Raw genomic sequence first — 16,369 nt, forward strand, 5'->3', positions numbered from 1 at the left:
GTGCACCCTGCCAATTTTATGAACACTAATTCATTTTGACGCTAACTTTATGAACACCAATAATTTTGATGGTTATATATATCATACTATTCACCCAGCGCTCTCTCCTCTTGTAACATCAATATTTGTATGATTTTTCTAAAAGCATTTGTTGCCACTACTTTATGATTTTTGTCCACTTGTTTTACCTTTTTTTGGAGTTCCTAGACTTGTACCTATTTATCTAATATTTTTTATTCTACACTAAAAAATTCTCATAATTAGGATATGTTAGAAAACTGATATTCTTCTGCTCAGATTAGGACATAGTACAATCAGTATCTTTATGCTACAAGATGTGCTTGCTCGTACCACCACTCAAGTTTGGCTCAGTCTCTAGCACCTTTTCAGTGTGTGCCTAACAATTAATTAGCACATAGAGCATCTCCAGCGGATTGCTAAAATCTTGCAACCAAAAAACTTCTCTCTTTGTAATCAATAACTATTTTTACATTTTGTGATGGTTGCAAACTACCAAAATTTAATGACGGGTGGATAGAGTGGAGAGGTAAATGACCTTTGTTTAGGTAAAGAGTGAGGTATGTTTTGGTTATCATAAAGAAAGATTGATAATAAAAAATTAGATTGGTAATCTGTTGTAACACCTCCAATTACCAAAAAAATATTTTTTAGTATTAGGGAGATGTATGAGGAATCTGCTAGAGATGCTCTTATGTCATGCGCTGCTCCTCTATATTACCATGCCCATCATATGCCCACATCCAATAACCAATGACACGAACACATAATTATAGACCACCTCCTTAGCTTAAAGCAACTAATATATTTTCTTCTCATTTTAGCATCCCACTTCTATATAGACCTAATTATCAGTCGGGTTGGATCGGACAAAAATTAACCAAGCAACAGGCTAGGTAATATGGTCTAAGTGTGGCTGACATGTGCTCGGGTTGGTCGGGTTCAAGCAGGTTAGGTAAAACCCAACTTTTCGTGCATATAGTTTTTGGATCAGCTCTATTTTTTCATATTTTGGGTCAGAAAAAGTTGGCACGTGTGTGATTTGGTTTTTATGGTGTGCTATAAATCTTAGTCCAAGCCTATATATATATGTAACTTGACGAACCGATGCTGAGGCTTAATGCTAAACTAAACATGGTTACATAACTTGACAAAGCATAAGACATGGTATGTATAATTATCAAGATAGCAAGACAACCATGGATAAACTTTATTATTGATAGAATACGGACAACTTAAATACAAAGCCATATCAGAGGCCAAGGGTTGCCTCACGACCCCAAGGACGACTTGCACTCGCTAAGAGAGATTCTAGCCTAGCTCCTCTAGCCTAAGGATTGCGAGTCACAAACAAAGAGAAGGAGAGAGGCTTCAAGTGTGGTGTGTAGAATGAGGGGGTTGCTCCTCCTCCTTTTATACTCTTCAAGGATGGTTCCAAGACGAGGTAAGTATGGAAACTTTTGAAATTGACTTAAATAGGGATGGCAGTGGGAGCCTTCCTGCCAAAGTTGAGGGGGATGAGATCTCGGCTAGGTACTGCCGACCCGTGGTGGGCCCCCCTAGCACCGCCTTTGTGTGGCAAGTTGACATGTGGGTCCATGCTTAGATGCTCTGTGTTTGCCGCCTTGATGCGTCTGTTTTCCCTGTCAAGTGCACCCTTCTTTCTTGGTGTGTTGCAGGGTATGATCTTCTATGTATTTCGTCTGTGTATACTTTGTTCATTCTACTCTTATTCGGACTAGAACCCCTGCAATGACTAAGTATACAATACATTGTGGAAATAGGTTAGTGGTAATAAATATTTGAGTAAGTAGGGTCATTGTTCTTTATTTTTTAGTATAGTTGACGGTCCGATTTTATCTTTTAAGGACTACCAACAGCTCCTACTTGTGCAGTTGTGCTGCTTGTCTCCATTGGGGCGAAGCTGTTGCCACCAGTCAATGGTCTGGGCAGCCGACGATGGTATCTGCAAGTTGGCATGTCACAGGATTCCGAAGCAGACTTGCTTTGAGTAGGAGCAGCTTGTGTGTAACAGATGGCCAAATGCGTTTCAGGCGTCCTCTACGCAATTGGCAATCAGCCGTCCAGAGTCATCGCAGCAAAACAAGCCACATGAAGAGCTTCACTTTGCTATGCACAGGCCTTCCAGTTCCAATGTTGTGTGGCTCCATCATTCTAAATAGGGATGAAAAAGCACCATTTGGAGGCTGTACTCACCGTGGGTTCCTATGAAGCCATCCAGTGCCAGAGTACCTTGTCCTCCATTCCTGCTTGCAGCTGCACACCATGGACATGGTGCCGAAGATTCCTGCTTGCAGCTGCACATCATGGACATGGTGCCGAAGATATAACCACTGTTTTGTAAAGTATGTGAGAAGAATCATTTATAAAAGTGACCTAAGACATCAATTGATTTTTCAAAATCACCATTTTGCAACATCAGTTCATGTCTTAGGTCAATTTTATAAATGATTCTTTTCATGTGCAAGTAAAATATTTTCTAGGGATTTTACACAATTATACTATACATGGGTTGGGATTTCTACTTCAAGCCTGTCAAAATCAAGTTCCATGTACAGACATCAGACAAAAAAAATATGTGAATAGAAAGGTTACAACTAATTTTTTTAGTAGAGTCAGTACTCTCCTTGGCTTCTTGCATGTGCTATAAGTCAGTGGTACATGTACCATGGTCCCACCATCATCAACTGCTATGCCCTATGTGGATCACAATTCATGCATATGGTGAGTTTAATAGTCACTGGACTAGGTGTAAGACTGATGGGAGGTCTATAACTATCTCTATATATGTGTGTTCTAGAGCTGAGTAGAATTGGATCAAGTTCCAGCAGTTGGGGCCTAGAAGGTGAGCCAGGAAAAGGAAGAAAAGTATCTAAGAGCACTAGGGATAGGAACATGAAGGAAAGCATAATCGCCATTCCATGTCTGACATTGGATATGGAGAATTTGTTTCATGTTTTCCTGATGCCTCCTATTCCTATGGCTCGTAGATTGTCCTTCCCTTTCCTTAAGGCATGCGAGATTAACATTAGGTGGATAAACAGAAGATACTAATGTAGTATATTTAGAAGAGAAACATTGTGTTTTGGAAGCCAAGAAGAGGAAGAATGAGATGGCCTGAGAGCAGTGGAATGGGAACATGGTGGAAAGGCAAACTTGTCTGTATTCCTCCAACGATGGAGGTTGAATTTGGTTTGGGCTTTCCCAGTTCCTCCCATTCCTATTACTCTTGAGCACTCCTTTTCCTCCTTTTTGCTTATACTGTTGGTTCATCAATAAAAAACAAAGGAACACATGCTCATTTGAGGATGATGAGATAATCTTAACAATGAGCCAGTGAAAGGAATCATAGGAGGGCTTAAGAGTTATGGGCATGGGAATAAGCAAGAAAGCATAAGCTCCCCGGTTTCATGTTTAGAACTAGAGGTTAAGATGTATTATTGAGCTTTCCTAATGCCTACTTCTTGGGTGATCCTTCCTCTTCCTTTCAGCTTGCACAAAATTCAAGGGAGGCCATGTGAGTTTGACATGATTGATGGTGTAGCTCTTACATTAGGAATTTGGGATCTATTAGAACTACAAAACTAACAAATTATATGTCTGGGCCTTGATATATTTAGCAATCAGCTACTGACTATTTACTGTGCATCACATGAATAAATAATATGACAGCCAGATACATAGTTATAAAAAAGTTGTATGATGTAAGAAACTAGCACAACTTTAACAATTACGAATTTGCAATACAATGCAAATAAGGAATGATTGGTGCAGGTATTTCTATCAGTAGTTAACAACCATCCTACAAAGTTATTTGAAGCTTATGAGTTGTTACAATGACAACTACATTTTCCTATGATGTAAAAAATGGTGAAAATCGGTAAGGAGTGGCAATACAACGACAAATGGCAGACGAATCCCTTCTCCATTTATTGAATTTCTATGATAAACAAAATGGCATAATTAGCCCTATAGGTCTCAAAGTAAAAACTAAGAGTAAAACGAGGAACTTTCTTATACTTTGATGGAGCAGAAACAAAGCTACAATATTGTACTCTTTGAATTAAAGAGTCTTTTCTTGTACCAACATTTATAGTGGGTCCAGAAAATTATGTTGATCTGTTCGGATCTTCCAAAGGCTTTTAGTTAATAGTTTCTGCTAATTCAATATGTAAAACAAACTTGTCTTATGGTTCACTGCAAGGAATTTGTACTATTGATACGAAAATATGGGCTTGCCTAGTTTTTGTTGTCCACCCTTCATGTTTATGCGCTACAAGAAATCTTTTAATCCATGACGATTTATGAATTTTTGACACAGATTTGTAGATAGTCCATATGGGCTCTAATCTGGGCTCAATTTCTGTGACAAACCTTTGAAAACGTCAAGAATGAAAATAAAAATCGTCATGGATTTGATATCATGCTCAAAGCACAATGGTGATAAGTAAAAATACATTCCACCTATCAGTGTAAGATATTGAGCTCACATATGCATCCAAACTGCTGTATAATATTTTGCTTGTATGAGAATATTATTATATGAATCCTTCTCAATTTATTCATGTTTAAATTTAAATTTTCTTCATTTTCAAATTTTTTATGGCATAGAAAAAAAGATACTTTTGGGCCCGCTGTCTGCAATCCATGTAACACGTGCTGAGATGCCATTAAGGAAACACGTTCAATTTTTTAAAAAAACAAGCAGGTGCGCGAGGAGGGAATCGGTATAGAATCTGGGACCTTTTCCTTGCAAAGGATGGGCGATGAACCAAAAAACTATTGCAGGCAGGGATTCGAAATCGAAACCGGGTATGCGCTACAAGAAATCTTTTAATCCATGACAAATTTTCGGTGATATTTACGAAAACTATGATAGATAGACATGATCTATGACGATTTATGAATTTTCGTTACAAATTTGTAAATAGCCCATATGGGCTCTAATTTGAGCCTAGTTTCTGTGACAAACCTTTGAAAATGTCAAGAATGAAAATAAAAATCATCATGGATTTGATATCATGCTCAAAGCACAATGGTGATAATTAAAAATACATACCACCTATCAGTGTAAGAGCATCTCCAAGAGCTCTTCTATCCATGTCTAGCTAAAATTCTGATTTAGCTATTATGTAAAACAAAATAGCTAGCAACAGCGTGATGAAATCCAACAAACTCTTCATTTCTCACTCTCCAAATCCTAATAACTCCTTCAACTCTCACCACCACACACACTAACGCGTGGGTCTCACATGTCATCCCCTTCCTTTCTCTTCTTTATCCACCCCGCACATGCCTCTATCAGAGAGGCCGACCGCCGGCCACCGCCACACATGACACACCGCGAGAACGAGTGCCACCTGCGCATGCCTCAATCCAGAACGTGCCATGGACGCATGACCAGCCGGCCGCTGCCGAACACGGCACGGCCGTGGGGAGCACGCATGTGAGAATGAGGGCCGGAAAGGGAGGGCCGCTCCGCGCCCATGGCGACGCTCGGCAGCAGCCCGAGATGACGGAAGCGGGGGCGGTGCTCGACGGCAGCCCGGGATAGCGGGGGTGGCGCTCGCCAGCGGCCCGGGACAGCGGGGGCGTCGACGGCAGGGGCGGTGCGGACCGCGAAGATGCGCGAGGGAGTGGGCCACGGAAGATGGCTAATGGGATGGGTCTTCTTCTTTTGCCCAGCCAGGGGGAGGAAATAGAAAATAGGATAGCTAGTCGAGCAAAATACAGAGTCTATTGGATCGAGTTTTGATGAAAATTTTCTTTTCTTAGTTAACTCATCAAGTATACAAGAGCTGATGGAGATGCTCTAAGATATTGAGCTCACATATGCATCCAGGCTGCTGTATAATAATTTTGCTTGTATGAGAATATTATTATATGAATCCTTCTTAATTTATTCATGTTTAAATTTAAATTTTCTTAGTTTTCTAAATTTTTATTGCATAGAAAAAATACTTTTGGCTCGCTGCCTCCAAACCATGTAAACACGTGCTGGGATGCCATTAACAAAAAAAAAAGCAGGGAGGAGGGAATGGGTATAGAATTTGGGACATTTTCCAGGGAATGGGTATAGAATTTGGGACCTTTTCCTTGCAAAAGTATGGGAGTTGAACCAAAAAACTGTTGCAGGAAGGGATTCGAAATCGAAACCGGGTCCAAAGACTACAAAGCATGCACCCTACCACCACACCGTTGACTAGTTGTAATATTGGATAACAGAAATTTTTTATAGCTTCATCATTTATCTATACTATAAAAATCGAAAATAATTGAAAATCTTTCTCACCCAAATTAGATTCGCCGTACCCCTCACGCCGAGGGGTGGAGAACCATAAAAATCGCATGTTAGAAAATGTTTTTGCAAAAAAATTATTTCTTTTCTCGCCACACCTCCTTGTACCCACATATCCTACCCAGTACTTATATATTATCCGTCTCCCGATCGAGTCTATCTCTCGTCACGCGCGACACGGCGGGCAGCGGGAGGCACCGCGCGGGGAGGTGAGCGCGATGGTCTGCGCCAGGCAGTCCGCCGGCAGGGCCCCCGGCTGCGTCTCCGCCGGCATCGCCAATGGGTACGGTGGATGCGCTAGCTAGCTAGCTGGTGCTGTACGAACAGTGCGGTCGTGACGGACGGGGACAAGATAGGATAGCTCGCTGACGGACGACGTGTGTCTCGAGTTGGTCGCCGGTGGCGGTGCCCTGCGCTCTGGTACTCCTCTCCTGCACCCGCAACGGGCAGCTAGGCGTCCTAGACAACGGGACCAAAATTTTTGAAAACGTTTCAATTTAAACTGATCTAGACTTTTTTGCATAATCTAACATAAGATTTTTCTCAATTTGCGAGCACTATACAATGTGTCTTGCGAAACCTCCTGCTAATCTTCAAAGTATAGAGTTAATAACATTTAAACGCATATTTTTGTATCTATAGACCTCAACCGCTTAATTATTTTAGCTCCGTTCTGTTGTAATAGGTTCGAATCGACCTAAACTACGAGATAGTAGGGAAGTCTATCATGATACAAATTTTTAGATATAACTTGAATATTATTTTATTGATATATAATTCAATGCATTTCAAATTAAAAATTAATTAGGTTTAAATCAACGTTTGCGTTTATGCTAGTAATGTCAAAAAATGGTGCAAAATGGGTGCTTCGAACCTGGTTGTGATGCTAGTGCGGTTGTGTGAAGAAGACCCACACAACCTGTTGGGCCAATCCCATCACGCCACGTCGTTACGTCCAGTCCAGTTGGATGGTCTGAAGAACAAACGAATGCTTCAGTTTTTCTTTTTAGTCTAGAATAAAAACTTGTAATAAATATTTCTTTCTCATAAGAACTCCAAATTTGATAATTCTTTTTTCTAACTTTTTATAAAATCATGATCTTTCATTTGACACTATTTTCACTTTTTCTCTATTCATCCAATCTCTTATTGTCCTCGTAACAAAAAAAATATACATTTTAAAAATTTATTTGGAAATTTGATTTCTCAGTGGGTGAATATCTGAAAATCTGAAAAACATTTTTCTGAATGCTGAAAAAATTACAAATCTGAAATATCTTTGTAAAACATATGTGCATTTCTCATAGTAGTTTTGAAAAGTAATAACAATTTCAGCTGCACATTGGACATACAAGGGCATAAATTTTTCGACAAGGCAATAGGTAGTCCATCAAGAGTGTAAGACATAAATTTTTATTATTGATGATAAATTATATGTGCATTTAAACTTTAAGGGGGTGAATGTGTATTGTGATTTGTGAACATGAGTGCTGACGTACCCCTGACCATCGGAACACACAAGAAGGCATCCTGACCGTCCATGTGAGCCAACGGGAGGCGGCTGTGGGGAGCGGCGAGAGGATGCTGCGCTGCGCGTACACGCAGCGGCGGTGGGCGCACCGCCGCGGCGGCTTCGTGACCGGCGGCACGAGCTGGTCCAAGCCGCCGCCGCCGCCGGGCCTCGGCCACGCCGCGGGGGCGGGCCCCAAGAAGTCGGAGTGGTGGGCGGTGGACGGGGAGATGCACGAGATCGGGGACGGCGTGCCGCACCGCGAGCGCTTCGCCATCCCGCGGGATAACCTCCCCAACCGCCGCCGCAAGCAGATGCGGGAGCAGTTCATGCGCCGCACGCGCCTTGTCCTCAAGGACTCGGTAAGCCCCTCGAGCGCGCCTGGCAGCTCTTCCGCTGCGGCGCTGCACCCCCCCAGTCCTCCCCCACGTTCGGTCGCTTTTTCCTTAAACCCTAGGACTTTTCGCATTTTGTTGTCTGCCTACTTATTGAGTCACTATTTTATATGGGGAATTTAATCTAGGTTACCTTAACGTACTTTGATGAATCATGATTCAAGGTTATCCAGCGAAATTGGTTCAATATGGGATTTACCCGTAGGTTCTCCATTTGTTTTAGCTTGGGTACAACGGGAGTACCCTTTAATTTCCTGAAACGATTTGAAGCCAATTATTTCGGATTTTTTTCTTAGTCTTTTCTATAGATTTTTTTTCTGGATTTACAATTACAATGAATTCTGCTGGTTTGATTGCATTTCCCGTGGCAAATTCACGGATGAACCGTGCTGCTTAATTGGGCAATGCATAGAATAAAAAGAACACAATGCTCTTCAATGTTGAGAAACAGTGTCCTTTTGTTAGAAACTCCACAAATAAGTTTACTTCGTACTGTGCTTTAGTAGGAAATTATTAACCTGTAAGGGCGTATTGTACAGTAAAAATCATGTTACTTTATTCATACAAGGGAAAGTGCAAAGTGCAAACTGAAAAACATACTGTTGTTATAACTCTGTGATAAGTGCATGCTTCATAGGTAGAAAAACTGAAACATTAGTTGCTTTGTTCTGAAGCTAGAATTTATTGTTTTGGTGGCCTTTTACTATAAGATCAAAATGGTGATCTTTGATGAGGAACCTAACCGGTGGGCGCAAAAAATTTTACAGGACCACGAAACATGGTGCAAAAAGTACATGGAGCTGTACCAAGAACTTAGAGAAAACTGGGAAAGGTTGTATTGGGATGAAGGTTATTCAAAAAAGATTGCTGAATCTCATGCTAATTATGACTCTGCTGAAGAAGATGATCTTGACTTCTCTCCATACAGGTAGCAAATGGTCAATAGATCTCTTTTGTGTTCCTTGCTTACAGTTTAGTTTGATTGGTTATCTTTTACACCGTAATCATGATTTCAATTTCCACTGTAATCTTTTGATCATACTGATAGACTGTGCCCTCAGAATTGATTGTTGAATTGTTGCCAACTTCTGAATGTTTATGGATGTTTTTAGTTTGTTGCCCATCTGATTGGGTAATGCTTTATGAAAAAGTTAGTGCCAAGAGTATATTACATGCTATGATGCTAATTCCAGAAATAGTCTCATTAGTGTTTTTATATTGCAGCAGGAGAAGGCAGTCCAATGTAGAACCAAACAAGGTACGTTCTCTCTGCAGTACTGATTCATTTCACATATCATTTCTTTATGCTCCTGAGGGGTTTGCATCTTGTGCTATGGCCTAAATATGCTAATGCTCGGGCTCTGGTCACATCCTTTGCTTATTGCACCATTTGTACATAAGCTGACTGAATTGTAGAAGAATACTAAGGGCCAACCTGGTGTTGCTTTTCTGTACTACAAAACTCATGTGAGAAATCAGTTGTGAAAAATCTGGCACCCTATTTTGTATATCAGATTATTGGTTTACATATCCAATAGTTACTCCTTTTTTTTCTGTCACCTGGCTATTTTATTTAGCATATACTCTCATGCTTATAATGCAACAGATATTTTGCAACGGAGCTTATACAAAATAGCTAACGGAAAATGTCAAGGGCGTGGGCATCTAGGGTAGCCGGTCCTCGGCTACGGAGCTCGTAGCCTCGGTTGATAATGGCGTCGGGGTTGTTGTCCGGCTGCCCTATTGTGAAGGAGATGAGAGACAGGAGGGAGGGAGATTAGGATAATTGATTCTTGCTTATCCTTCCAAGTGCCGAGTACAAGAGATATGTAGGCCAGCGGCCCTACAATTTAGGAAACAAACTAACAAATCATAACCTACTATCTAGCCGCTTGCTGATGCCGGAGGTGGGGCCGGCGTAGGGCCTGGCAACGCCAAACGTTGGGGCGCCGGCAGGATGCCCTGCTGCGGAGGATGGTGTGGCGTTGGCGGTGGCGCCTGTGCCGCGGCGCACTGGTTCCGCATCTCCAACTTGCGGGCGAGGCTCATGGCGACGGTGAGGGACTACGGGTTATGGATCTCGACATCGAGGCTGAGGGGCGGCTAGAGTCCCGCCGTGAACAGCTGCACCTTCTGTTGCTCGGAGAGATAACCGGCCTGAGGCAGCAGCGCCTCGAAACGCTCCTGGAACTCGACGACAGTCCCCGTGCGCTTGCACGCCGCGAGCTCGCCCAGAGGGTTGGAGCGCAGAGGAGGGCCAAAGCGGGTGTTGATCAGCTCGACGAAACAACGCCATGGCGGCGTGCCCTCGTCACGCTGAACCTGCATGTACCAGAGTTGGGTGGCGTCCTCCAGGTTGTGGGATGCCATCCAAACCTTTTCTTCCTCGGCGATCCGCTGCAGGTGGAAGTAGGATTCACAGCGGTTGATGAACGCTAGTGGATCCGACTTGCTGTCGAACTTGGGAAAGTCCATCTTCTGGAACGGGGGGGGGGGCAATCGTTGTGGTGCTCGCCCGTGGCCGGCGATCGGGGAGGTCCCGACGCTGAGGCGTCCGGGGTGCGTTCCTGCTGGAGCCCGTCGACCTTGGTTTGGAGCGTCTCCACGGTTGTGGTGAGTTGGCGGATCATGGCCGTGAGTTTGGACATGGTGGGTTCAGCCATGGAGGTGATGGAAGGTGTAGGTGAGGGTGGTGGGGCGGTGAATGGCGGCGGTGCAGAGGAGGATGGTGTGGAGGTGGACGAGGATCGCCTGGAAGCTGATACCAGGTTGTCAAGGGCGTGGGCGTCTAGGGTAGCCGGTCCTTGGCTACAGAGCTCGTAGCCTCGGTTGATAATGGCATCGGGGTTGTTGCCCGGCTGCCCTATTGTGAAGGAGACGAGAGACAGGAAGGAGGGAGATTAGGATAATTGATTCTTGCTTATCCTTCCAAGTGCCGAGTACAAGAGATATGTAGGTCAGCGGCCCTACAATTTAGGAAACAAACTAACAAATCATAACCTACTATCTAGCCGCTTGCTGATGCTGCGCTCTGATCTGTTGGCGCCGGCGTGCGCGGCGCGCGTGGGCAACGCTGACTGGCGTCCCCACATGACAGAAAACCATATGTATCTAAATGATGTTCAACCAACAATGTCATCCTAGTCCACTACACTGCTTGTGGAGAAAGTAATGTCTCATGCAATTATGGGGAACATTGATTATGGTGTCAAGTATAAGTTAACGTAATTTCCATAACGCATAGCATCAACAATAGCCGAGAGTTGTCTCTCTTCCATGAGTATCCAGGTCAACTACTGGCTACAGTCTACAAAGGATCAGGGTAGGTAATTTACCTTTGAGTAGAGTACATCAGCGGTCCTCAAACTTGTCACGATGTGTCATCCCAGTCCCCGAACTCATAAAATGCAGTTTTGGCTCCCTAAACTTAGCTTTGGGTGTCATCCCGGTCCACGAACTCGCAAATTGCATATTTGGCTCCCTAAACTTAGCTTCGGGTGTCATCGCGGTCCCTAAATAAAAAATTGCATATTTAACCCTCTAAATTTAACTTTGGATGCATATTATCTAGGTGCATGATTTAATTTAACCATCAGTATTTAAAAATTAATAAGACAAGTTGAATTTATTAGATTTCCTACGAGAAAACTTTCATAAAAATCCTTCAAACAAATTATTTGTCAAACTATCACCATGTTTACTGGCAAGTGACAAAGCAATTAGCAATACTTCGAAGATGATGAGGTTGGGCAAAACTCTCTCCCATACACACAACGGAAGGGAGACTGTATGGAAAGAGCTCGAAGACTGCTGGGAACAACGGTTATGCCTATAAGAAGAAGGAATGTGTACATGGCATATGTTATGAACGCTGATGGGATCGAGAGGAGAGAGCACCGAGGGAAGCGGCGGCGGCGCTACAGTACCCGCGGTGCTACAGTACCGCGGGTACTGTTCACGGGTTGGATCGCGGCGGCGGCTAGGGCTGCAGGGGCGCTGGGAACGCCGGCCGCGGGGCTTCGCCCACGGCCGGCAAGAGAGAAGGGATTTTCTTCTAATCTCTTACTTGATTAGATTGATACATCTCCTCTCCTTATATAGAGAGGTTTACTTGACCCCTAAGCAAGCGACTAATTAACCCTAATGGGCTAAGGCCCAATAAGCCCTTCACTCCTCTAACACTACACCCCACCTGGACATGCAGCTTGTCCTCAAGCTGCAATCTAACGATGACGCTAACAATGACTCCACTAGACGCAAACCGAACTCCTAAGAACAAGCCTTTTACATCTCGGCTTATTTTAAATAAACTGTGACTCTTTATTTTTGACTCCTGCAGATAAGGCGGACACCCTCCGCGTGCTGGATCTGCACGTATGTCACCGCCTGGATCCCACGGAGACCATCGGAACGAGAGGGGTGCGCGGGTACGGCCACCTGGAATTAATTGGGACTGCGACCAGCGGAGACGTCCTCGCGGTGGCCGGTAGCGAAAAGCGGTGGCGCTAGGCACTGCGTCCCCGCCGATGACAAAGAGGAAACCGCCTCCCCTTCCACTGCTGTAGAATTGGAGTTCGCTACCCAGCGCGCGCTTGAAGACAGCGGCGAGTTGGCGCGAGCGCTGGTGGCCTTTCGACGGGACAAGGTCGCGCCCCCATTTGCCGAGGTCGCGCCCCCAATTGCCGAGGTCGCGCCCCCAATTGCCGAGGTCGATCACTGTCAAAGCCGCCTCTTGCATCTCCAAGCGCATCTTCTGCAGCCGACGCCGCGTTAGGAGGCCGCGTGCTGCAGCCTGCAGCCGCACCGCCGCCTGGATGAATGAAGCCGCTTGGTCCTGTTGCTCCTTGCGCATCACGCGGACGAGCCGTTGCGCCAAGAACTTGCGCGTTGCCGCTTGTAGGTGCACGACCGCCTCTCTCTTTCGCTCAAGTTGTATCATCTCCTGGAGAGCGGCTTGTATCTGGACTATTGTAACCCTTACGTCGGCGCACAGATCCTTGGTGATCGGCAGGGTCGGCGAAGACGTTGGGGGTGTCGTGGACAGCGTGGCGGCGGCCGTCGATGAAGAACTCGCCAGGGTTGTGGATCCGTACCCTGGCATCCCATAGGGCATGGACGCCGTGGGGTTCAACGTCAGCGGCGGTTGAAGGCGTGACTCCATAGAGGTGATGCGCGACTCCATAGAGGTGATGCGCGTCTCCATGTCGCCCATGCTGCTCAGCAGCTTGGTCATCATGGCGGCCAGACCCTCCATGGTTGGCGGCGGCAGTGGTGGCTCAGACTTGTCGTCGCCTGGCATAGCTGATACCAGATTGTTATGAACGCTGATGGGATCGAGAGGAGAGAGCACCGAGGGAAGCGGCGGCGGCGCTACAGTACCCGCGGTGCTACAGTACCGCGGGTACTGTTCACGGGTTGGATCGCGGCGGCGGCTAGGGCTGCAGGGGCACTGGGAACGCCGGCCGCGGGGCTTCGCCCACGGCCGGCAAGAGAGAAGGGATTTCCTTCTAATCTCTTGCTTGATTAGATTGATACATCTCCTCTCCTTATATAGAGAGGTTTACTTGACCCCTAAGCAAGCGACTAATTAACCCTAATGGGCTAAGGCCCAATAAGCCCTTCACTCCTCTAACAGCATATGTCCTGAAATCTATTTTAGAAATTTAAATGTACAATTTACATGTTCGAGGACTATGATGACACCCAAAACTACGTTTAGGAAGCTAAATATGCAATTTGCGAGTTCAGGGATCCGGATGACACCTGAAGCTAAGTTTAGGGAGTCAATTCTGCATTTTACGAGTTCAGGGACTGGGATGACACAACGTGACAAATTTGAGGACCGCTGGTGTATTTTACTCTTTACCTTTCCAGGACTACTCAAGGCAGGAATTCACCACAAACTCTTAGCTTTTATACTTATCTCCTTGTTCACTAATAGACAGCTGGTACGAGAAGGAAACACCATATGTGTTAGTCTTTTTGTTGAGCCCTGATCATGTATTAAAGGGTTTTAGTCTTACTGGCCCATAGTTTCACATTTCCAGATGTCAATTTTATATGTTTCTTGCTATTGCTTCTCATGCATCATTATTTTGTTCTTTTAGAAACAGAAAATGTAGTCAACCTTCTCTGATACTCTGGTGTTTTCTATTGTATAGCTTTACTAGTAAAAACCGGCAGCAAGCTTGACCATACAAACTAACATGTGGCACGCATCTTCCTGATTTAAGGTCTTAAGGATTGTTACTGCAGCATTCCGAAGAAACAACATTTGACACATTGTTGCAGTATTCTTATGAGGGTTACCTAGTTAGAATTATGGAAATGAAGTAGTTGGGATACATGTGATTGCTCTGATTTTATGGCATATTGGGCCTAAGTTGGTTATGCACAGGGCCACACCCACATGTTGGAAGTAAATGAATTATCATGTATATTCAGTGAATGAAATAGAGTCTGTGAATGAAGCAGATTCATTGACAGCTCAGTTAATGAGAAAAAGAGAGAAAACACTGCCTTCTTTCCTATATCTTGTATTCATCATACTTCGGCCCTGAGCAGTCTTTCTCTTTTAACAAATATCTAAAACTTTGGATTAAGAATTGGATGAAACTTCCTTAAATGTTATTCGGGAGAAAAAGGATGAATATTAAAATTATGCAGGACATTGTACTTTCTATTAAGCTTTATAGTGCTACTACCTGAACTGGATTGCAATCTGTTGTCAGTTCTCCAGTATCAGAGCTGTTTTCTTCTATTGCATCAATCATGCAGGACCTTGGCTTCGGGGTGAACAAACAAGGTGAAACATGGGAAAGGGTTACTCAAATTCGTGACAAATTTGAATATGATAGAGAAAGGAGAATGAGAGAACGAGGTAAGTTCATCTTTGGTACCTAATGTTTTTTGTTTAATTTATTTTTTTTGTCTTTAAGGCTATACATATAAAGCTGCTATGAGGTATTTGTACATGGTCATCAGTTTCATTGATGGCTTATGGTATTGTTTCTTGCAATATAGTAAGTCATGTTAAATGTGTTCTCCACAATGAATGGCAGCTCACACCCTTTTGACAACTAGGCAAAATGTACTGTTATATATGGTTCTTCATTTTATGTTCAAGTGGTGTTGCTTCCATTGAGCCTTCATTTGTTTGTGTTTTCACGTTTTCTCATATACTATCTCCCCATGTCTTGCAGCATTTGCTCCCATGAACATGGAGAGCAATTTTGGTCGGCATGACCGGAGATTTAGATGCCAGGATGATTCAAATTTTGCCCCGACAAACATCACTGACGATTTTGGCTCACATGGACAAACTTTTGGAGACCATTCCGATCGAAGTTTCGAAAACAATCCAAGTTTCAGGAACCAGCAAGATTTTAGTTTCCAAAATGAATCAAGTTTCAGAAGCCGCCGCAATTCAGATTTCCAAAACGACTCAAGTTTCAGAAGTCACAATTTTCCAGATTTCCAAAACCAACATGACAAGAAGCAAGACATTTGATGACTAGAGGCTTGTAGTTGCCGTGAGCAAAGTGGGTGTTGATTTGCTGGCAACATAAGCATGCTGTTTTTCTTGATTTTTGTGGTGGCCTGAGATATAGTAATTTATCTAAAATGGCTTGTGTAACAGAAAGTATATTCTATGGTAGTGCCTTGCATGCAATAGCACATACTGCTCTGTTCCTCTCTTCAGGTCTTCACGAGATCAGGACTATTCGGATTGGCTGCTCTTTGATGAACGCGGAAGTCCTGCCAGTCCCACAAATCCATGCTGCACCTTGCTCCCAACGTTGCGTTTTCCGGTGGCATCTTGCACCGTAGTTAAATATTCAATTCATGCGAATAGATGGACTTATTCGAGCTCCAAGTTTTTGTTCTTCATCAAATCTAAAAAAAATGTATCGTTGCTAACAAAGTTTTAGCCAAATACCCCTCCCATATCTCATGTTGGGTTATGTAAGCACATTTTTGTTGCATAAAATTCTAATTACAATGCAAATACACACCAGTAGTGACGTCATCTTCATGGATTTATTCATCGATCATTGTATTTGGAAATCGTCTCCGGTTGTTCTTTTTTGTTTTTTTGAGTACACACTTTTTTTTTTTGAGTACACA

At 43.8% G+C, this 16,369-nt stretch overlaps 1 protein-coding gene across 1 annotated transcript; it reads left to right on the forward strand.

The window, feature by feature from the left end:
• Positions 1–7,870: 7,870 nt before the first annotated feature.
• LOC120701567 lies at positions 7,871–15,939 on the forward strand. The gene is made up of 5 exons (XM_039985567.1): positions 7,871–8,209; positions 9,010–9,170; positions 9,467–9,500; positions 15,020–15,122; positions 15,445–15,939. The coding sequence occupies exons 1-5, from the start codon at positions 7,919–7,921 to the stop codon at positions 15,750–15,752; spliced, it is 897 nt and encodes a 298-aa protein (XP_039841501.1). The 5' UTR covers positions 7,871–7,918; the 3' UTR covers positions 15,753–15,939.
• The last annotated feature ends 430 nt before the right edge of the window (positions 15,940–16,369 follow it).

This window comes from Panicum virgatum, chromosome 1K (assembly GCF_016808335.1).
Source record: "Panicum virgatum strain AP13 chromosome 1K, P.virgatum_v5, whole genome shotgun sequence".
In the NCBI taxonomy this organism is placed as follows: Eukaryota; Viridiplantae; Streptophyta; class Magnoliopsida; order Poales; family Poaceae; genus Panicum; species Panicum virgatum.